Below are 22,212 nucleotides of genomic sequence, written 5' to 3'. Positions count from 1 at the left end.
ACAATGTGGAGGAACCTAAACCAAATAATTCTACTTATTGTGTACACATCTTGAATCTATGAGTCTGCAAATGCAAGTAATAGATGTACCGTATAAGCAAATCCATCCACAGTGCACTGGTCAAGTCTTCAGATAATACAGTATTAACAATGATGTGAGAGATTTTACCACTCGCCCTATATACTTAGTTCCATCCATTTTCAACCGCTTATCCGGAGTCGGGTCGCGGAGGCAACAGTTTCAGCAGAGAGCTCCAGACTTCCATTTCCTGAGCAACATTCGCCACTTCCTCCTGGGGAATCCCAAGGTTTTCCCAGGCCAGTGTGGAGATGTAATCCCCCCCATCTGGTCCTTGGTCTGCCACAGGTTCTTCTCCCAGTGGGACGTGCAGTAGGACCTCCCTAGGGAGACGCTCGGGAGGCATCCGTACTAGATGTCAGAACCACCTAAGCTGGCACCTTTCCAAGTCAAGGAGCAGCGGTTCTACTCCGAGTCTCTCATGGGTGACTGACTGTGACTTCTCACCCTATCTCTAAGGGAGATGCCAGCCACCCGTCTGAGAAAACTCATTTCGGCCGCTTGTATCCTCGACCTTATTTTTTCGGTCATGACCCACACTTCATGACCCACACTTCATGACCATAGGTGAGAGTAGGAACGAAGATTGCTCGGTAGACCGAGAGCTTTGCCTTCTGGCTCAGCTCTTTTTTTGTCACAACAGTGCGGTACAGCGACTGCAATACCGCTCCTACTTAGTTGTATGACGATCTGTGTGAGCTTGTAGATCTGCTTTTTTCTCTCTGGGACGCTACTGTGAAAGTCTTTAATGAATTAATACCATGACTATGCTATGTGTGTGTTTTTTTTATGCAGCTCATCTGAGGACGCCCCTAAGTGGTTCATTCAGCTTTCCAATGGTCTGTTGCTTACTCAGAAGGTCATGGCGGGTTTCCTGGCCTTACACATAGGTAGGAGCTCTCTCTCACACACACAGCAAATGCTGACAGTAAAGGAATTTTTAATAAGGGCCAAGTTTTTCCCCCGAATCCTATTGCTCTATTGTGAGAAGGACATGAAAACACATTTTACTTGGCAAGTATTCTCAGTGCTTTTTGAGAGTGAGCTCTGAGACGATGACACAGAATGCATTGGGAAGATTTATATCAGATTTTCTCCTCACAATAGAACAACAGGATTCAGATTAAAAATGGATAAACGTTTTTCTTTTTCTTTAAAACATGTACTGTCTATTTCTATTTCTGTGCTGATGTTCCAGTGGTGCTCTCCCTGAGCTACGTGCACCGCTCTCAGCCCCTCTGGAAAAAGAGTCCCTTCAGCAACACGTGGTGGTGCCTCACTGTACCTGTGGTGTAAGTCATCATCAGTATCTACTGTATAGGGAGTGAAAGTGTAGACCACGGGTTTGCAACCTTTTTGACATGAAGTGCCATGTTTTATTCATTTTAGTCGGTGTGCCATGTCAACATTAAGTTCAACATCTGAGCAGAAACATTTTTCTCTCACTGATCAGGATGTAATGACCATTAGACTTTTGGGGGCAATAACCCCACCTATCTCCCAGACTCCCTCTCCAGTTTAGAGTTTTAGAATATTTTTTTATAAAAATCCTCTCTCTCACACTTATGCCATTGTGCCAGGGATCATCCTACCCTGTGCCAATGTTGGCACCCGTGCCTAAGGTTGCCTACCCCTGGTGTAGACCTACGCCATCTGCTGGTTGTGTTAAAGAAAAGGTTTAATCGCCATAGGGACACTTTTTAATTATGTGTTAAAAAACAGTTAAAGCATTTGAGAAACTATAATTAGCACATAAGAAATTAATTGCAGCAGAATCAGCAGCAGCATATGACTGATGTTTACTATTGCTTTATATACCTTTATATAAGCATTTAACAAGTCAGCTGAGGAATATAGACATGTTTAAATACCCCCTGCTTCGTGTGATAGTGGCAGCATCAACACGATAGGCTTTGCTGTCCGCTTTGGAAAAAATGCTCATTAAAATAATATTTCTGTCATTAACTATCAGTTTAAATAATTTAACATATTTTAAAGATTGGGGAAAGGGGGACAACATAATGTAACTATGTGTTGTACAACCTGAAATGTGCATTAGATCCATTTTATTGGCATTTGGCAACTTATATTTTGAATGCAAACAGCAGGGGGCGTTCCCTCTCTATCCATCTCACATATTCCCGCTCTCATCATTCAGTCCATATTTATTGAAAGTATATTTTCTCTTGTCCAGTTTGTTTGGTCAGGTGGTCCAGGCTACGGTGGATTACCACTTATGGCGCGACCAGAACAGCCGCATGACCTTTACCATGGGGGACATTCCCTTGCAGGCCTGGCTGCTGGTGTCACTGTCCACACTACTGGTGGTGTTGGTCAATGAACTAGTGAAGCTCAATGAGATACGGTAAGAAAGAATGTATACTTGATAGATTTCTGAGCACTGTGTGACCGAAATCCCATATTTATGAGCACAAATCTGACAGAAATGTATGGAGGCAGTACTGTGATGCTACTTTACTGTTTTGAATATATGCAGAATGTGAGCTGTGTGGTTTTGGTTTTATACATTCTGGTTGGGGGTGGGACAAAACAACGAACCGTGGCTTCTAAACCGAAATACGTACTGAACATGTTAACATATTAGTCAGTGTTAAATAGTCCTATTGAAAGTATTGCATATGGAAACGCAGAATACAAATAGTACTGTCTATGTTAAACCCATACAAAATGACATCGTGGGGCTATCCAGCAGATTCATGAGCACCAGACGGTAGAGAGAAGGAAGGGACAAATTTGAAGTTAAAGAAGTGATTGGTTTTAAGATCCGAGAGAAAACACATGAGATGAGAGTTGGATTACAGAGGATTAGTTTTAGACGAGACCATTCTATCCTTTTCTCTGAGCTTACATTGAAATGGGTTGATTGATACACAGCCAGGATGAAAGGACCCTATGAACCAGAGTGATAATGCTGGTAAACGTGTTAACATTTTGATAATGCGATTTTTTAAATGATCCATGTGTACATCTGTACAATCACGCACGGAAGTGAGCACTGTACTCTACAAGAGAGGTAGAAAGTAAATGTCTCCGTTCATATTTTGTAGTCATCGTTCTACTGCCTTCATTTGGGGTCAGTCTTTTCAGTATTCAGGGTCCAAGTTCAAGGTAATTGTTGATGGGCTTATCTTCTTGTATAAGGTGTTTTAGTAAAATAGTTTTTCTCCCCTCTTTCCAATACAGGGTGCGGGTTCGCTACCAGAAGAGGCAGAAGCTCCAGTTTGAAACCAAGTTGGGAATGAACTCTCCATTCTGATTGGTTTCTCGCAAGGAACTGAATCATGTGACTATACTGGGAACCAAAAGGCGTTCTGGAAAAGGGGAAGTGGTGAATTGCTTCACCTCTAACAATCACTATCCATGACTCGTTTCAAAGGCACTTGACCCATTTCAACTCTAAAGCACTGCAGCCACTGTTTGGTGGGGTAGATATCAACCAAATTGCATCAGTAGGGCTTCATGATGCAAATATTTGAGATTCTCAGTTTCTATTTTATTGAAATGATCGATATATTATTTTATCATATTAATTTATCTCTTCTTTTTTAATAGAAAAGAGCCCAAAAAGCTGTACATATTTATTTTATGAATCTAAGTTTGTTTTAAAGGCATGAGGAATGTTTTTGAAGAGCTTATGCTCTTTCTCTTTTACTCTCCCTCTTTGGGTTTGTCACCCGAGATGAACACCCTGCATGGTCCTACTCATTCTGTGCTTCACCATTGTCTTGGAAATAGCTCCTCAAAGGAGGCATTTGCCTAGCTACTTCACTTTGGCCAGATTTTGTTTAATCTTAGTTCCGTTGTGATCTTGATCTAAGTCTTGTGTTCCTCTTGAGGAATTCTAGCTGTAGTGGTTAGTCCTCAAACAGCCACATTAGACCTCAGAGGACCGATGTTAGACTGTGACATGTTTTTTGATGTCCGCCAGGCCGGATGGCCAGAGACTATGTTTTCACCCCTGTCAGTCCATCTGCCCGGGAGTGTGTCTGCAAATCTCCGGCACCGTTAGACCGATCAGCGTGAAACTTTTCACACTCAAATCGGCCTAATGGTGGTGCTATAACAGGCTGATTCACATTTTGGTCTATAATTTTTTAACCGTAGGTCGTACAATCAAAATCTTTTCTCTTGGGTTCCTTGGCTCATGATGCAACTCCACAACCCGGCCTGGTGGAGACCTGCACTCTGAGGAGCAAACCTTTTTCTCGTTTTTTTTTAAAGTTTAGCGCAACAAGCAGGCTTCATTTAACAGACCTACTGTATATGAATGTTAGTGTGTCTTTACCATTAACATTTATTTAGACTTTTACGGCCACCATGCAGGCCTGGCAGCAAAAGATAAGAACATATTGTTGAATACAGTATGTGTGTAAGAATGACATTTGTTATTGGCCTGACATGCATGTAACTACATATAGGAAAGGGTGTGAAGCTACCTCTTGCCTTTCAGGCAGCTTGATACCAGTTACAAAGAAGCATTTATGAGCTGCAGGCCCTTTTCTAGTTAAAAAAGAAAAAGTCCACCAAACGGCTTAATGCTCCGAAAACTGCAACGTTTCGACCAATTTGGTCTTCGTCGGGTGATAATGATTACAGTGGCTTATCCCATCACGTGTCCAGAGTAGAGACACAATATGGAAAAGTATGTTAAACAGAAACACTATACATCTAATACAGAGAAAGCTACATACTGTATTTTGCAATAGCTCCAATTAAACGAAGATGCAAGAAGAAGAGAACAGATATAAAGAACACGTTAGGCCATACAAGCTATTAGTACAATCTCACTGCTGTGTTAAAACAGTCAACAGTGTAAAGTAGTCAGAAATAACCTGTTTTACATACTTTTACCAGTTGAAATGTGTATTCGCACAGTAAAATAGTTTTCATAATATTAAGCTGTTGAGCAGACTTTTTCTTTCTGACGTTTTTACTCACCTTGTCCTGCACCAGCGACTTTTGTAATTCAGCCCTTCTCCTTCTGCCATAATGCAGATAATATTCACTCCATTAAGTTGCAATATACTTCTCTTTTTTTTTTTACCCCATCCCCCACACAAACTAACTCCTGAGTAAAGCCAAGGTCATTTATGCTGTAACACAATAAGGAATGAAGATTAATTTTAATTTGATGTGAAGGATCAAGTCTAATTGATCTCATTTTTATAAACCTATCTAAAGAATGTGCAGGAATGCCACTGCAAATCTTGCGCTATAAAAAATGTTTTAGTTTCTTTGATAGTGAGAAACTGCTAGTACAGTGATCCTAGCAAGGCTTTAGCAGAATACTGTAGTGAACAATGTACTGAAAGAAATTACAAGGTTCCATCTGTGGTATTATACAATATCACACAGTCACCTGAAAGGTGCTTCATATCATTCAATTGCCTTCTCTTTCAGCCTGTCTGCCTGCCCTTTTCACCTTTAAACTTTCCCAACTCAATGGGTAAACACACAGGCATTCTAGAATAAATCATTTATATCAATCATCTTGACTTTAGTCAAGTAAATTTTATTTGTACAGCACGTTTAAAAACAACCAAGGTTGACCAAAGTGCTGCACAGCGTACAAATCTAAAATACAAGTGGTCCTTAAACTACAAATAGACATCATAGACATGTTAAGCAAATCTATACTTTTTTTGCGCAACCTTTTAACTTGGCAAAAGCGATATTTTCAATTGGAAAATGTATCGGCACTTATTTCAATAGAAAGTATGGTTGTTGAGCTTGGAATGTGGAACAAAGTATAAATTAAACCATAATAATCTCTCATTAAACTACAGGCTACACACACTTGTGATTGTTTTGAACACATTTGTAGTACTACATGTTTAGGCTACTATGTGGCCTTCACATCTCAATTTTCAGGCTGCTTTGTGGCCTGAAAATCTAGTAGCACTGATCAGAGCACTACGTCACACAAAGCTTGGCCAATCATATAGTACCAATATGGCCAATTTGATTGGCCAATCAAATCTGAATTTTATGTTTGTGATGCCCACATGTCAATTTTAATAGGATGCACATGGGTAGCTGGTGATATCATCTCTTGACCAGCATATTCCAGGGAAAATAAGCCAGTGTTGTTGATCTTTTATTACCCTGATAAAACGGATCCAAATATCCTTCCTAGCCTGCAGCTTGCCACTCAGTTTATTTAGACTATGTTTAGGCCCATTTATTCATATGGTAACCATGTTCCATTAACAGCCTATGTCTGTAGCGTCCATGGTCTTCGCAATGAAGCTAGCCTTCTTTGTTGTACTTTCATTGCATCTGATGTCACCAAGTACTGCCATACGAATTGGTTTACGTTGTCACCCACAGAACTTGGCTACCATGTGATTTGATGTCACTGAACCCTCTTCGCACGAATGTTAAACAATAATAACCTGCCCTGAATCCAAGATGGCACAAAACATTGCTCTGATATTAACTGCGTACCCTTCTTAATCGCTTTTTTGATAGTGTCCCCTCGTAAGCCCGTACGTTAACATCTGTGTACATGGACTAGCTGAGGGAGAAATGGTTGAGAATATGATGTAAAAGCACTAATTGGTAATCATGGTTTCCAAGGCACTAAAGCTGTGCTGGGTGGAGAAAAAAAAGGTAACGGTTATCTGATGCCATTCAAGATAAGATCATTTTTAACAGGTACATTTACAATAAGTAATGACTCATTTCTGTTAGCCCCATTTTATATTTTGGTTAATTTTACATCACTAGCATTCAGTCTATGCTGCATGAAAAATAAATGCTGGATGCTCAGTCTTGCTCAATGTAAATGTTATAAATGATTTTACTGTTCTATTATGGTTTGTTCGCTGCACACTGTGAATTGAGTTCAGTTAAGTGTGTACTAACTAACTGCAGAGTTTTTCCTCACCTCACTACGTAAATGTGACTCAGTTCTTCACGTCAGCCAGTGACGTGTGGTTGATAAGACATTTTTATAACCTATCCATGCCATGCAGATGCTCAGAGCAGAACCCTCTGTCAGTTGACTTTGGGAAGAAGTTATAATGGATTATTTGGTTGTTCACAAGATACATAAGGGTATATTTTGTATTTTTTTAAGATGTCTGTAAAATTATTTCAGGTTTTTGCCTAATTTTGTTTGTGTATCATTGATTACGTCATGTTAATAAATGTATTTTTTATTTATATGATTGTAGTGGTATTTGTGCTGTGGTGCAGTGGTTCTCAAGCTTTTCAGACCGTGACCCCCAAAAATAATCATATTTGAACTGCGGACGCCCCACCCTGACAGCACTTGGAATTGTAGGAGTTGACGCATTACATTTAGTTTGACTCGGTTCCACAGATAAATATTGGGAAAATAGCAAAAATGTGCAAATCTACAAGCTCTAAATATTTTTTTGCCTCTTACATTATTTGACAATTTGGCCAATGTTTGACCAATGTTTTATACTATAGTTGTTTACTCTTGAATGCAATAATGACCTTTATGCAATCTTTTTCTTTCTATCTTTTTCCTTTGAGGTATTAAAAAGGTCTTAACATTCACTTCACTGTCATCTGGGGACCCCCCAAAATCATGTGGGGACCCCCACGAGTGAGAACCACTGCTGTGGTGGGCTCTGTGACGATTGAACTAATATGATTGGCTAAGAAATTACGAAGGGTCCCAGCTAGCCAATCGCAGCCGGTGTTGTGAACGAGGTACCCTTGGTGCATGGTTTGCGAGGGGGTAAAGTTGCCATGTCCACTTATTATAAGCGACTTTGGGCTTGTTTTTCTGTTTTTAAGTTGCTTGTAAATATTGATGGTTGCTGTTTTTTGGGCTTGTTTCTAAAGTGTAGTCGCTTATTTAGGCTTGTTTCCAAATGTTTTAATTATTATTTAAACCAGTGGTTCTCAAATATTTTCATGAACATGTTTTGTGCCAGGGAGGCCCGTACCAGATTTGTGTTTCAAACATATTCCACATTTATTGCAAGTGTTTTTTGGAAATAGCAGATCTACCCAACGCGTCGTTGTGAGCTTGTAGATTGGCAATTTTCAAAGAGCCGATGCATATTATAGTTTTAAAGTGCTCATGATGTGGGGCCTTTTTGGGCTTATTTTCATAAACCTGGTCTCTTACTTCTCTCGTAAAATGTGGCAACACTGTTCTGTTCTTGGGGAGACTGTGACAGCGGTCGAAGGAGAGAAAAGGTTTACGTGTAAGTCTTTAAAATCTTATTTTACAATGTTGGCGTTAAATATTCAACACTAGACCAATATCACAATCAATGTCCGTGTTGTATTGACAATGTCATGGTGTTGGATCATTATGTACATCTGTAGCCAGCAAATGCACTGTAGCTGTAGCCTGTAGCGTTAGCTGGTTTCTTAGCACGTGATAGTTTGTGGTCGTTCGGAGTCTTGAGGGCAACAGCAAAAAAAGTGACACATGGAAACAAACCAAATAACGTAATCCTATGTACAAGTAGAACATGGCACTCATCCAGTAACATAACTGCGGAGCTTATTTATTCGTCATCCTCACCAACACGCAGTCAGCAATCCCAGGCAAACTATGTCAGATTGCCAGAACCTATTGATTGCTCTCCTGGCAAATTGGTAATTAGAATCCCCGTCAAATCATTTACGCCAATAACCACTTGAGATTGCCTTGGATCCAGGTATAAAACGTCTAAATAAACTGCCCACGCTCTGTTTTCTTGTGTCCCTGTCAAATATGTTGACCCCCTATTGAACTTTAAATGAACTTGTGCTGGGGGAACATTGTGAGGGAGATGCTCAATGTGTGTCTGTGGTCCACCTCAGGTGGTATTTATTCACAACAAATGACATTTCTGGTCAACAATAAGCTGTATACCCAAAGTACTGATGATGGCAGTTGGCACAGCTCCTGGTGAAAATTGGAGCCTACACATTCCAAGCCTTAGCTTCTTTTAAATTTACAGTGTGTGCACTTTATTATTTATTATATATATATCCACTGTTGGTCCTGCACCTGTGGATGTGCCAGTTTTATTGTTTCTATAGTGATAATTGAGATCAGCCATAGTACATAATAGTTGTTTCTTTCTAAACAAATCACTCATAAATTCACAGTAGACATCGAAACTTGCGCACCTGTCCCCAATTACCCATTTGAGGTCAGATTTAGGTTCTATTGTAGGCTACCTTTCCACCAGGGTGGCGATTAACCGTGCAATCAACACCCACACACAGTGATTTAATACATACATAAATAAATCACATTTTGGCCCCAACACCGCCCTTTGACAATCAATTGTAGTGTGACTGGTGGTGTCCCAATGAAGAACTCTTATTTGGAGCCTGAGCTGCTGTAAAAACAGAGTGCATACTGAAACTATGCAAGTTAGAGCTGTTATGATGCCAAGAATAAGATGTACAGGTTTATTCTGTTCCAGCAACAACAGCTGCTCAGTCCAGGACAGGTTAGGTCCTCTCCTATATTTACCATTGCTTCGTCTGCAGGGCTTCCTGCCAGGCTTGTGGAGCGGTCTGTACCTACAGTCCAATGGTGGAAAAAGTACTCAAATTTTTTACATATATTTTGTAAAAGTATCAATACTTAAATGTAGAAATACTTTGTTACAACAAGTAAATGTTCGAATTTATTTGAGTAAAAGTACAAAGGTATTGGTATCAAAATATACTTAAAAAGTGTAAAAGTACTCGTACAGAATGTACCATTTCACAAGTTTTCAAATGTATACACATCTTTTGAAAATGGCAGATCTACAAGCTCGACGCATTGTATGCTATTTTCAAATGGTTGAAATGTATATAGGGCTGAAGTGGGTAATGTATGTTTTGTAATAATAATACGAATCTACAAAGTAACTAGTACCTAAAGTTTTCAAATAATTGTAATGGAGTAAAGTACAATACTTGCCTCTGAGATGTACTATAGTGGAGTAGAAGTAGAAGTACTGAACATTGGAAATACTCCAGTAAAGTACCTCAACATTGTACTTAAATACAGTCTTGTCTCTTGAGTAAATGTACTTAGTTACTTCACACCACCACTGGTCTGTACCTGGACATACATGGCTCTCTGACGTTTTGGCTGTCCTCACATCGACAGCCAGTCTTCGTCACCTCGTCTCTCAGGGTCTGACTTCAGATACAGCAGGATGCGTGCATCGCGGAGAACCGCGCATAGCATAACATTACAACATCTACATTAACGTTACGTTATACAGTAGGCTATACGGTAACCGGAAGCCTCGCCCCAAAACACGCTCGCCCCCATTATTATTATTTTTCGCGGACCAGCGGTTCTTGTATCCTATTTGTTTTGCTGAGGATAAGGTTAGAAATAGGCTTTGAGTTAGGCTTAGTTTTTACTGAGGTTAAGTTTAGGAGTAAGGTTAGGTTTTGGCACCGTTTTTACTGCGGTTACGTTTAGGAATAAGGCTAGGTTTCAGGCATAGTTAACCGAGGTTACGTTTTGTAATAACAGGTGAATATACCGCGGGATTTTCCCCGGGGCGACTGTATTTTGGGGCGAGCGTTTTGGTATTCGGCAATACACGCTCTGACGCTCACCGGCCGGTGGAACTTATGCGGGGTTCGAAACAACGTAGTAGTCGTTCAGACGGAGAGGAAGCACCACAAAAGCTCATCTATCTGCGCTTGAAGCACTGCGGGGAGAAACGATCTCTGCAGACAAACACGCAGGTTGGTGGTCTCTCGGTGTCCTCGGATTTGCACAGAAGGCCAATATGGTGTCCGAAAAGCGCATTTCTGACATGCGAATAACTGGGACCAAACACTCACGAACACGTTGCACCTAAAATACTAAATAGTGATTTGAAACCCTTCTGTAGACACTAAATATCGTGTAAAATCAATGCCAGTCAAACAGCCAGGAACGAGTGTAGTAATGATTAACAGGAAATACAATAACTGTAGATTAAAATAAAATGCAATGTGTACAGCTATTTTCCCCTCTTCCCCTCTTTTTCTCATGTACGTATTGTTGTCCAGCACCCGATTAACTGCTTTAGGATGTGCGTGCTTACCCCTCGTTCCTATTTACAGCTATTTTTTGCCTCATTGGCTCATTCTTCTTCTTGATTTTTACTTGCTGTTGTTGGCATCCAGTATTCTTGACGCATACTGCCATCTAATGTATAAACCTGAGCATTTAAAGGGCCTATAAACTTTAACACACACACACACACACACACACACACACACACACACACACACACACACACACACACACACACACACACACACACACACACACACACACTTTAAAAAGTTAAAGCTCTATATTCTGATGGTAATCATTGCTATATAGTGTTTGTTCAGTCACAATCAGTAACAGTGGTCTCTTTGTGTCTCTTAACATCTTCAGTTAACAGAAAATGCAGTACATTTTCAGGTGGGTTGCCAATTATAGCCAATCAGGAGAGAGTACCCATTTTTCAGCTTCAAATGAACAGTTCCAATTTTTTTTTCCTCTTTGTGTCATCATGCCAATTTCACTAGTTTATCCTGTATCCTGTATGCGTTCTCTCTCCTGACTGGATAAAATTGGTATCCTGACCTACAAATACATTTTCTGTTTACTAAAGAACTGTTGAGACAGGGAGACCCTTGTTATTGAACAAAAACTCGATAGCAATGAATGCTATCAGATTATAGAACTATTTAACACTTATTTTGACAATAAATATCACTTACTGCACCTTTAAATAAACCATATCCTAATCAGGGTTTAATGTTTAAACAGCCAAATAGGCTATATATCTGCCTGTAATGTTCTCTACTACCAAAAATATATTGAAAGTCGTGTCCTCAAATCCCACTTTTCTCAACTTGTCCACCCTTACCTTTGTTTTCTGGTATCTCCTTGCAACTATTAATGGCATGGTCCACTGACCCCTTTTCCTGACAGAATGGTTCCAAAGAGAACAAATCAGCAGTGCAGTAGAGGTAAAGTGTCAACCGAAAGAGGGCGATATGTGATATGTGACCATATTTATTGAATTTCAATTATTGTGACCATAGACAAAATGCAAAGTGCAACTGATCCATATAAACAACTTTTTTTAACTGAACTCAGTGTTGACCATGTAGAGGGTATGGGTTCACATCTCAAACACGTTTTTATATTAATGTTTAATATCTCTATAACCACTTAAGCCCTCAGTGGTTCTCAAACTTTTTCATATCAAGGACCCTCAAATTGATGAAGTATGTATTTTGAAAATTGCAGATCTACAAGCTCACAACACGTTGCATCGTAGATCAGCATGACACATATTTGATTAAAGTGGTAAAACTGATTTGAATGCTATATTAACAAATTTCGCTGGGGACCCCTGGAACCCCCTCCGCCCGGCCCCCACGTTGAGAACCATTTCTCTCAGTAAAACTGACCTGTCTGCTTTCGGGGGCTCTACAAGCCTACAGCTCAAAAAGGTGTTTCAGGTTGTTCCCGCTATTGATGAATTATAAAGGTAGTACAGAATACAGATTATCCTGCCAAGGCATCTTGTGTGAATGCTGAAAACGTTTGCCATTGTTTTTACTTAAACAGTTAGAACCTAGATCCAATAAGATCTGGGTCATTTTGTCACAGCTCTTCCAAGATGGACGTGGGAGTGTCCAAGTCCCACGTGTTTCTCCGCTGCAGCCCCAGAGCCCTCCTCTCGCAGTGAGACACGCCTCTGCATGGTGGTGGTGTTGTGTCACAGTCCGCTTGGTCCCTGGTTCTGAGTGGGCAAATATTCACTTATAGCGTTGGATAACCTCCAGCTCATTTTCTTGTCATACCCTGAGTTATAGTTATAGCTGTACAATGATAAAAGCCCTGTAAAAATCGGGGGTGTATCCTGTGCTCTTGCATTACCCTTTTAATGGACTGACTGGAGGTTTCCCAACTCTGGTATTTAATGTGGGTTGTTGTCTCCTGCACACATTTTGGCTTGTCGCTTTTAAAGGCACCATAGCGCTGTGTGTGTGTGTGTGTGTGTGGATTGTGTGTATTTATACTAGATGTATACATTATTTTGTTTTGTAGTATGTGCTTCACTGCTTCTGCCCTTGTATGCTAGTGACTCACATTTTGCCAAGTGAAGAATTACTGATGGAGTGACGGGATACATCATGAGTGTATGAAATGAGATTTGACTGGCTATGCTTAAATGTTTGTTCTGCATGATGAATTCTGTTTCGGCTAAAAAAGCGAGCAACAAATTAATGAGCTGGTTACTGATACAGTCTTGAGTGCAATGAAAAACCATAACACACTACATTTTATGTTTCTTACATTGCTGAATGTACCCACTTGAACTACAGTATATAACAAATAGTAATCAAATTATCTTTTTCTCTTATTATTGATTGTCAAGAGAATATTGCTGATATTAATACATTTTCAGATGTCTGTCTACTCTAGGTTCATAAAAAGTGTAATTTAGCATTTACCATAATTGTATACTTTATTAGGTAGGTAGGTAGGTACTTAATTCATCCATGAGGGGAAATTATTACCTTAAATTACCATCATTCTGTGCTCTAAATGAATTGCATACGGTAGATTAATCAAATAATTACATTGTTGGTTGCAGCCCTAGTCACAAATCATACTGTATGTTGTTGATGATGTTATGGTGGTCATTGGCAAACATTACAAGTGTATATATATTTTGCATATATGCATATACATACTGTATATGTCCTGATGAAGGTCTGAACAGGCCAAAACGTTGACGAGCAATAAATTACCAAGTGGAGCTTTTTGCAACTTTACCGGTGTGCAGACTCTATTCTTTTTTTCATTATACTTTGTTTGTCTAGCACCTGGGCCACGGATGTGCGTGCACTACCTTTTTCATACGTTACTTCCGCATTTCTCCCCTCAGGTGGAGTCTTCCACTGGCCGCACATCGTGTCATGGACGCAGTGAAGGAGAGTAGCACCCTGAGCTCAGGCAAGATGGTGGCCCTGGCAGCAGGACTCTCTGTTGGGGCCACTGTGGGCTATATTGTCTACCGACAACTTGGTAGCACTGACAACTGTGAGTTTATTTGGCTTCCTCGGTCATTAGATCGATGTTATCACTATGCCGTAGGAAACTTAAAATTCAGCAATTTGTTTTGTCATTGACAGCTCCAGTGGTGGATGCTGAGGAGTCTAAGATGACAATTCCCATTGAAGTTTACAGAAATATTTGCAAATGTCAAGCCACATTTATGGATACGGTGAGTGTAAATACAATTCTTGTGTGATTCACATAGCAACATTTGAAAATGATCTCCATAACCCTGATGGTTTATAGTTCCTCTGCAGTCCTGTCCTTGGATCTTAAAATTCACTTTGAAGACCCCTTCCATTATATTTTAACAGTTTCCCATGCCCAATAACCATACATTAATTACAGAGGCACCATAGACCTTTTTTGACAAATGCATGTTTTTTTACTAACAGAAAAAGCAATACAGTAAGCTGTAAAATATGTTGTGCCAGGGACCCCCATACAAGATTTGAATATTCCACATTTTTTATTTTTCACATTAAGACATTTTGAAAATTGCAGATCTACAAGCTCACAACACGTCACATCGTAGATCCGCATGATGCATATATGCTTAAAATATATATTATATACAGTAAGCTGCTCTTCCTGAAGCAGTATTTGGCACAAGGGGATACTATTATCCCAACTGTCACACTCACTTTGAATTTACTTTGAGAATCCACCTGCTAATCCGTGTGGTTGCCATAGCCGGTACCTGCAGTGTTTCAAACCGGAAGTAAGCTTTGCTGGAGGCAGACTTTTAAGTTTTGGTGAATTGTGAGCCCTATTATGTGTGGCACTACTGTTGCTAACTCTGTTTTCTCCTCTTTCGCTCACACATTTTAGGTGAGACAGAAATCTGGAGCTGACGTAAAGGTGCTTTCTGAGCTGGGGGAGCCGGGATCCCAGGCTGCTGTGTCCCTAGTGCTTCAAGGGTCCCCTGAACAGGTGCTGCTGGCCAGCTGTGTGTTGGAGAACTTGGCCATAGATTGTGAGCCAACGATTGAGACCCTAGAGGTACCTCAAACAGCCTTTGGACGGATCATAGGTAACTTAATCAAGATGAGCTTGTTTTTTGGTTGAGTGCACCAATATTTCTAGACTAGTCTTTTTCAGGCCTCTTGTTCCAACATTATAAAGCCTGCTACCAATAAAATTAACTAATTTCCTGTGATGACATTTACTTTTAACTTGTGCTTCAACGAAATTCAGGTCTGTCTTTGTGCCACGTGGTCTTGTAATGTCTTGTTTCAGGCCGTGGGGGCGAGTCTATTAAGCTGATCTCAAGGACCACCGGGGCCAAAGTAATTTGTCCCAAGGATACGGGACGGAGCCTAGAGGCCACGGGCAACGTAACAATCACAGGAACACGTCAGGAAGTCAAACAGGCCAAGGTGAGAGACCCGACTCCTACAATAAGCGAAGCTGTAATACTAATACTGGGCCTCTTGGATTATTTATGCTATCAGTGCATTCACATTGCTGTTAATTTAAGAAGGAATTAATGTTATCTATTTTCAGGAGATGATCCTAGAGAAAGTCAGGGAGGACCTGACAATGAGAAAGATGATCTCCCAAGCCTCTGCCCTCCGCCACAAGAGGGGACCCCGGGACCTTGAGGTACAGATGCCAGAGATGGAGGAGGTCAAACCACTGGCTTTGAACAACAACGGTCCCTACTCTGTCAAAGCAGAGGAACAGGAGCACCTTGAGGCCAAAGGCACCAAAGCAGAACCTGAAGTAATGTGTGACGACGAGGCAAAGGAGCTCAGAGCCCCAAATCTGGAGAAAAATGAAGAGGAGGAAGATATCATGTCACCAGACTCGCTGTCTGACGTGTCCAAGTTTGAAAGTACGTTGCTGCTTTCAAAAGTTAAAGTTGGAATGCCACAGGCTTATTTCCTCCTGAATAATGATTACCCTGTTATTACCAGATTTTGTTCTTCCATGAACTGTACATTTAAAGGTAGGGTAAGGGATTTTCTTTGATTAAGATAAGTGTTAAATAGCTCTATATTCTTTTAGTACTCGTTGCTATAGATGGGTTTCCTGTTTGTAAACATGAGAGGATGATGCGCGCGCAGTGGAGGGTTGAGCAGTAGAGGGCGCTATTACCCGCAGCAGCTCTAGTCAAATGTACATTCATAAAAGAAATGGTCTTCACCGGGTTTAATGAAAGTAGATTAAATGATGCAGTTTGTAATAACTTCTAATATCTTCAATAAAAATGATTTGTCGGAAGTTGGATCTGTTTGTATATAATAGCAGCATTATGCCTATTATGCCTAAAATAGCAGCATTATGCCTATCTAAATCCCGAAAATAACAACAGAGTGAATGGCGCTTCCGGTTCGTTCTACCACCCGCATGCGCAGATTGCGCACTCTGCTCTGTGATGACGTCGCGCGGAAACCCATCTATAGAATAGAGTGTTTGTTCAGTAACAGGAGTCTCCATGTCTCTACAGCTCTTTATTAACTCATTCACTGCCAGGCTTATTTCAAGCTTGTTGATCCATATGCCACAGGCATTATGGATCAAACGGAGAAAAACATTTCTCCGTTTACATTTTAACATTGAAGTGGATGGAGCATTAACTTTTTGAAAATCGTTTTCTCCTAGTTCCTTTGAGATTAAAAAGAAAAAAAAATAACCAAACTGGCACTAATGGCACACTGAAAACGGCCGTCAAAAGACGTCATTGGCACTATATGAGTTAAGCAGAAAATGCATTTTCAGGTCGGAATATCAATTTTATCCAATCAGGATGGAGACCTCAAACAGGATACAGATTAAACGAGTGAAATTGGAAGTGATGACACAAAGAAATGAGCAGACGAAATTGGAACTGGAACACCATTAAAATTTAAGCTGATAAATGGGTACTCTCTCCTGATTGGATGACATTTTGGCACCTACCTGAAAACGTATTTTCTTTTCATCAAAGAGCTGGAGAGACCGAGAGACTCCTGTCACTAAACAAACACTATATAGCAATGATTACTATCAGAATATAGTGCTTTAACCTTTTAACCAAATACGTTTTGTTTTAACCAAAAATCAGCGTACCCTAGCTGCAAGTTTTAAAAGCTGTATTTCTGTGGACACATCCAATAGCTCATTACAAATACAGTAATTTACAGTTATTTATTTGGGTGACACTATTTGATATGAACTAGATGTGATGGGAGGTACTGTACATGTTCCTGATTCATCACAGTTCAGTTTGTTCCTATTCACCTGTTTGCAAGAGAAGCTTGTAGCTTACAATAGGCAAGTGAAAATGCACAGACGAGACAAAGTAGTTGCACATTTTAAGCACATCGGGTGGATTAGAAGAGTAACATTGAGTCCTTAGGCAAATGAAAAACACAGCGTAATTTTTTTCCAAACGTTTTACATTGAACCTCTATGGGAGGAAAAGGCGCACAGAAACCGTCCGCCTTCTAAAAGCATCGAACTTCCAAAAGTTGAGAAAAAGCGCACAGAAACCCTCCGCCTTCTAAAAGCATTGAACTTCCAAAAGTTCAGTTGAAAGTTGAGACTAAATGCCGACTGTGTGATCCACTTTTTTGGGAGGGCCTTTCCACAAAAAAAGCCTGCTGTTTTCTACACAAATAAATGCTCTGTGTGTTCACATTTTTGCTCTTATTGTGTCAAGTTCCCAGCCCGGACCTGAGCTTCCAGCCCGATGAGCACCTGGAAGTTTTTGTGTCCGCCTCAGAAAACCCAAGCCATTTCTGGATCCAGATCCTTGGGGTGCGCTCCCTTCAGCTGGACAAGTTGACCGAAGAAATGAACCGCTTTTACAGCATCGGAAACCTGACTGTAAGGCAAAATCTTGCAGCCTGTGCGTTCTGTTGAGGGAAACAATGTAGTGTATATAGATATACGCACACACACACACTTTAAAAAGTTAAAGCTCTATATTCTGATTGCTATAGAGTGTTTGTTCAGTCACAATCATTGTTGATAGAGAAGTGGAGTTGTTATTGAATTTCACGCAATGAGCCCTGTCACCATGCAATTTTATTACTGCGGGAACCAAGTTCCATTGTTCTTATAATCTTACGAATATGGATTATTCTGGGTGTCTAAACAACCATGGTTTTATGTCCTCCAGGAGCACAGGGTTGAGACCATTGTGGTCGGGGACATTGTGGCCGCCCCATATCGTAGACAAGGCAAATGGAACCGAGCCAGGGTGCTAGGGGTCCTGCCTTCAGGCTTGGTGGATCTGTACTATGTGGATTTTGGAGACAACGGGGAGCTACCCAGAGACTGCCTCTGCAGTATGAGGTAAAGGCTTGGGGGGAGGTTATAATCTATGTATAGGAGATGCAGAAGCCAAACTATTATGTAATGACTAAGTACCAAAATGGCACAATTAATGACTGTAATGTTTTGTTTTGGTAATGTTCTGCATTTGCATTTCAGGAGCGACTTCCTCAGTTTACCGTTCCAGGCCATCGAGTGTAGCTTAGCAGGAGTGAAGCCAGCAGGTAAGCAATTGTGTATATACATAAATGCATGCATACCCCCCCCCCCCCCCCCAATAACGTATCTAGCTATATATCAATCTAGATATTCAAACTATATTTGTTGTGAACCGGTTCCCCAGGAGAGGTGTGGACTGAGGAATCCATGGATGACTTTGACAGGCTGGCATATTGTGCTGAGTGGAGACCCCTGCTGGCCAAACTATGCAGCTACTCTCATTCTGAGGTCTCCTCCTGGCCCAGCGTCAAGCTCTATGACAACAATGAGGGCAAGGTCTGCTGTGTGTTTGTACCTGTTATATTACAATTCTGGGTGGCCGCTGGTTTACTTAAAAAAAAATGTATGCAGTTTGTTGTTTGTATTGTTGCTGTTCATAGTATTTTGGTGTTCTATCCTCTTTCTGTGTGTTTTTAGGCTGTGGACTTGGGTGAGGAGCTCGTACTGCTTGGCCATGCTGTGAGGTCCCAGGATATGGGAACGGTTGATGGGGACAACCTTGGCTGTCTTCAGAGAATGCTGGTGAGTGACTGAACTTTGGCTTGCATTCTTTCTCTCATGTACACTGACTGTGAAAATGGGAAAGGATAGAGAATGAGATTCCTATGATGACAGACTCTTCCCCCCACTGAAAACATTGTCACTCCTTTTAATGCCTTAGGCTTAAGACATTCTCATCTTCTGTTCTTCCTTAGGATGATGTGATGGGAGCAACGTCCGAGCTAAGTCTGTCCTGCATCAGCCTGTCAGGTGAGTTTAACACAAACTGGTTAAAGGAGAAGATCATCTGTCTCCAACAAAACTTTTTGGTGTTATTGATTAATGACGCTGCCGTGACCGTCACCAGCACCTGAGATGAAGATGTGCAAGGCAGTCAAGAGGGTGTAGAAGGAGACCATAGTTTTGTAGATCAGTGTGGTCATGTGTGTGTTTGTATGTGTGTGTTCCTATCAGCCGCTGTTCAGGACCGCAGCGGTCTTCTTTTTAATGTGGCTCCAGTAGGCCTATAGCAAAGCGTCAAACCTAGAGTTGTGCATAGCTAAGCCATTGCCTTGCATTTGGGGTGAATACTTGTGTTCCAGCCAAAGTTTGTTTTGGTTTGGTGTGTGTTTTCAGCATCCTCTGGTGGACAAAGTGTATATGCATGCATACAAATGCATATCTGCATATACAGTGACAGACAGACAAATCTGTGACATATCTTATTCCAGTGCACCTCCTCTGATTCTGCAATGGTAGCACACTGGCACTTAATGTAAGACACTAATGTGGTGGTTTCAATATGAACAGGGATAGGATAGAAAGGGGACTAATACATGCTTTTCATTGCTGTATTTCTCACATGTATGGTCACTGTCTGAGCATCCATTAACTAAATTATTTCTCTTCATACCTCAGAAGTTGCCTCAATCTCAGGAAGTGTTGATGATGTACTCGAGGACGAGCTGCTCTAAGACCAAAGTTCTAAGTGTTACGGTATTCAATAACCTCCTCTCTGATTAATATCATAATCCATCTACACATTATGGAGGCCTGGTGAACCACTATTTGTCTGTATAAAGGTCTCTTCTCCCCTCAGCTTCCAGCACTGACTATCCACTCCATCAGTATAAATGGGATGAAGTGACACTCCCCCCACAACCACATGAACCCTCAACGAAGCCATAATTACTTGACAAGTGTGCAACAGGCAGTTCTTCCAGCCAAATGTGTAGTTCGAAAACGGGATTAATTGAGATTATATTTAGCCTTCCGTGCTGTTCTGTTCAGCCTATTGCTGCTTTTATTTCAGTTTGTTCTTACAGTGTTATGTGTATGAGAATTGAAGAAAGGAGTAAACAGAATTCCAGTATTATTTGTTTAAAGCACTGTGATGTGAGTTATCGGAACCAGAAGGCCATTGTTGAATGGTTATGTTTTATGTTTTGTTTTTATTTTTATATTTGTAAATTGTAAATCAAATAGATTTAAAGACACATTTATTTATAAGGCTTCAGATGCTACTATATAAGAACTGTACTGAACATTCTATTCGGATTTTGTTGAATATGGAAATGTGTCTGCAGCAGAGTTATAATAATAATAATAAAGGCTTAAAGGGTTAGTTCACCCCCAAAATGACTTTTTTCCTATCGATTACACACCCGATGGAGATTTGAATACATTGAGATTTCTTTGTTTTTGTCGCATTCCTAAGCTAATAATTTGATGACCGGTGGCGGCTCCGGTAGGAGACTCAAAGTGTCAACTTTGAGTCTCCTGCCGGAGACATAAGCATCTTTCCACCGGTCAGCAAATTATTGTCTTAGGAAATCGACAAAAAGATATAAAAAATCTCCATGAATTCAAGGCTTCATGGGGTGTGTAATTGATAGAAAATAAGTCCTTTTTTGGGGTGAACTATCCCTTTAAATGTCTTAAATATTGCTGTGAATAAAACATTAAAGCTCTATATCTACACCATAAGTGTGTATTGCTGAATAAAGTTAAAGAGACTAAAGTGCCATGTGTTTATTTCAGATCACTGTATACAGTATATCAAATTGTTAAGCATTATAGCATATTGCTGCTGTCGGGTGGAAACCTCATGTATGTCCAAAACGGTTTCTTTTCAGGAAATGGAAAAAATAACCTGTGTTCCAATTTATCCAATGTAGTTATGATATAGATACAAGCTCAATATTTATAAAAAACCCAAACATACAGACATTTCACTTTAAAATAGCAGACCTACATTTACGAGGAGGGGCGAGTTGAAATATAGAGGCACAATGTTTCTGCCGGACGGCAGCAATTATGATCTGCTTGGATGTTTGTTAGATAAAGGCTATTATCCAAAGACATAATGCATATTTTATTTATGGCCATGGGATACTTATTTTATTTTCAGAAGGATGTTACATTTTTTATTGATGTGCTCATATTGCATTGTATTACATTGAATACAAAATCAGCATTCACCTAAATAAGCTAATACAAATATAGTGCAGAATAATATATAAGCAGATCATGTCATATTCATTCAAATGTTTATATATTTGACATCCCCTTTCTGTTCACAATGGTGGCAGTACAGTGGTCCTTGAGGAGGTTCCAGGATGGAGAGTTGGTAACCAAATAGACCCGTATAGGATCTTTAACTCTTGAGAGCGGAAAATGATCTCTTACGGGTCTATTTGATTTCATTTTACGCTCTCAAGAGTTAAATTATTGTTGAACATCTGTATTAGTTAATTTAAAAGAAATCTACATAATTAGAGGATGTAAAATAATTGTTATTTTGATCAACGTTTCCCTGTCATCTCTCCTATGGCGCTAGCCCTAGAATGTCTGTGATCTTACATACATTTCAAGTATTCCAAATACACAGTCATAGATCTCTCTCGGTCCGCCACTGTGTAGTGCCCATCTGCGCGGCCATAAAAGTGCTCTAAACTCCGTCTGTACTCACCCAATAATTAATTCCTAAGACGTCTAGTCATATTTTGTCCTCTAGTTTCATATCCATGTGAAAGTTCTGCCAGAAAACGTGTGTTTAGTCAAATATCTCCACTTATTCACGAGCTGCACACGGA

At 40.3% G+C, this 22,212-nt stretch overlaps 2 protein-coding genes across 5 annotated transcripts in view; both read left to right on the top strand.

Moving 5' to 3' along the window:
* The window catches only part of tmem94 (transmembrane protein 94), a 34,038-nt gene extending 26,772 nt beyond the window's left edge, over positions 1-7,266 (top strand). For both annotated transcript variants that reach the window (XM_080455172.1, XM_080455171.1), the window contains 4 exons: positions 874-968; positions 1,277-1,370; positions 2,273-2,443; positions 3,283-7,266. In XM_080455172.1, coding sequence (XP_080311298.1) covers positions 874-968; positions 1,277-1,370; positions 2,273-2,443; positions 3,283-3,355 — 433 coding nt within the window. In that variant the 3' untranslated portion in view covers positions 3,356-7,266. The remainder of the gene's footprint in view (positions 1-873; positions 969-1,276; positions 1,371-2,272; positions 2,444-3,282) is intronic.
* Positions 7,267-8,240: 974 nt separating this feature from the next.
* tdrkh (tudor and KH domain containing) lies at positions 8,241-21,082 on the top strand. Of its 3 annotated transcripts, none has more exons than XM_080454918.1 (14): positions 8,241-8,288; positions 13,986-14,140; positions 14,233-14,324; positions 14,987-15,188; positions 15,395-15,534; positions 15,662-15,992; positions 17,802-17,968; positions 18,264-18,439; positions 18,578-18,642; positions 18,762-18,913; positions 19,055-19,159; positions 19,333-19,387; positions 20,036-20,113; positions 20,217-21,082. In XM_080454918.1, exons 2-13 carry the CDS (start codon positions 14,017-14,019, stop codon positions 20,089-20,091), a joined length of 1,665 nt encoding a protein of 554 aa, XP_080311044.1. In that variant the 5' UTR covers positions 8,241-8,288; positions 13,986-14,016; the 3' UTR covers positions 20,092-20,113; positions 20,217-21,082. The 3 variants fall into 3 exon arrangements, with proteins under 3 accessions (XP_080311044.1, XP_080311045.1, XP_080311043.1); XM_080454919.1 differs by lacking the exon at positions 8,241-8,288 and adding an exon at positions 10,578-10,785; XM_080454917.1 differs by lacking the exon at positions 8,241-8,288 and adding an exon at positions 12,565-12,775.
* Positions 21,083-22,212: the final 1,130 nt, after the last annotated feature.

Source organism: Gymnoscopelus braueri (genome assembly GCF_963280865.1).
Source record: "Gymnoscopelus braueri genome assembly, chromosome: 17".
In the NCBI taxonomy this organism is placed as follows: domain Eukaryota; kingdom Metazoa; phylum Chordata; class Actinopteri; order Myctophiformes; family Myctophidae; genus Gymnoscopelus; species Gymnoscopelus braueri.
This window is presented reverse-complemented; position numbering and strand designations above follow the sequence as displayed.

Excerpts from the sequence above, each read along its gene's own strand:
- tdrkh (XM_080454917.1), top strand. The coding sequence starts at position 12,711 with ATGGACGTGGGAGTGTCCAAGTCCCACGTGTTTCTCCGCTGCAGCCCC. Across the intron at positions 12,776-13,985 it reads CCCAGAGCCCTCCTCTCGCA|GTGGAGTCTTCCACTGGCCG; the intron begins GTGAGACACGCC and ends TTCTCCCCTCAG. Across the intron at positions 15,993-17,801 it reads TGACGTGTCCAAGTTTGAAA|TTCCCAGCCCGGACCTGAGC; the intron begins GTACGTTGCTGC and ends TATTGTGTCAAG.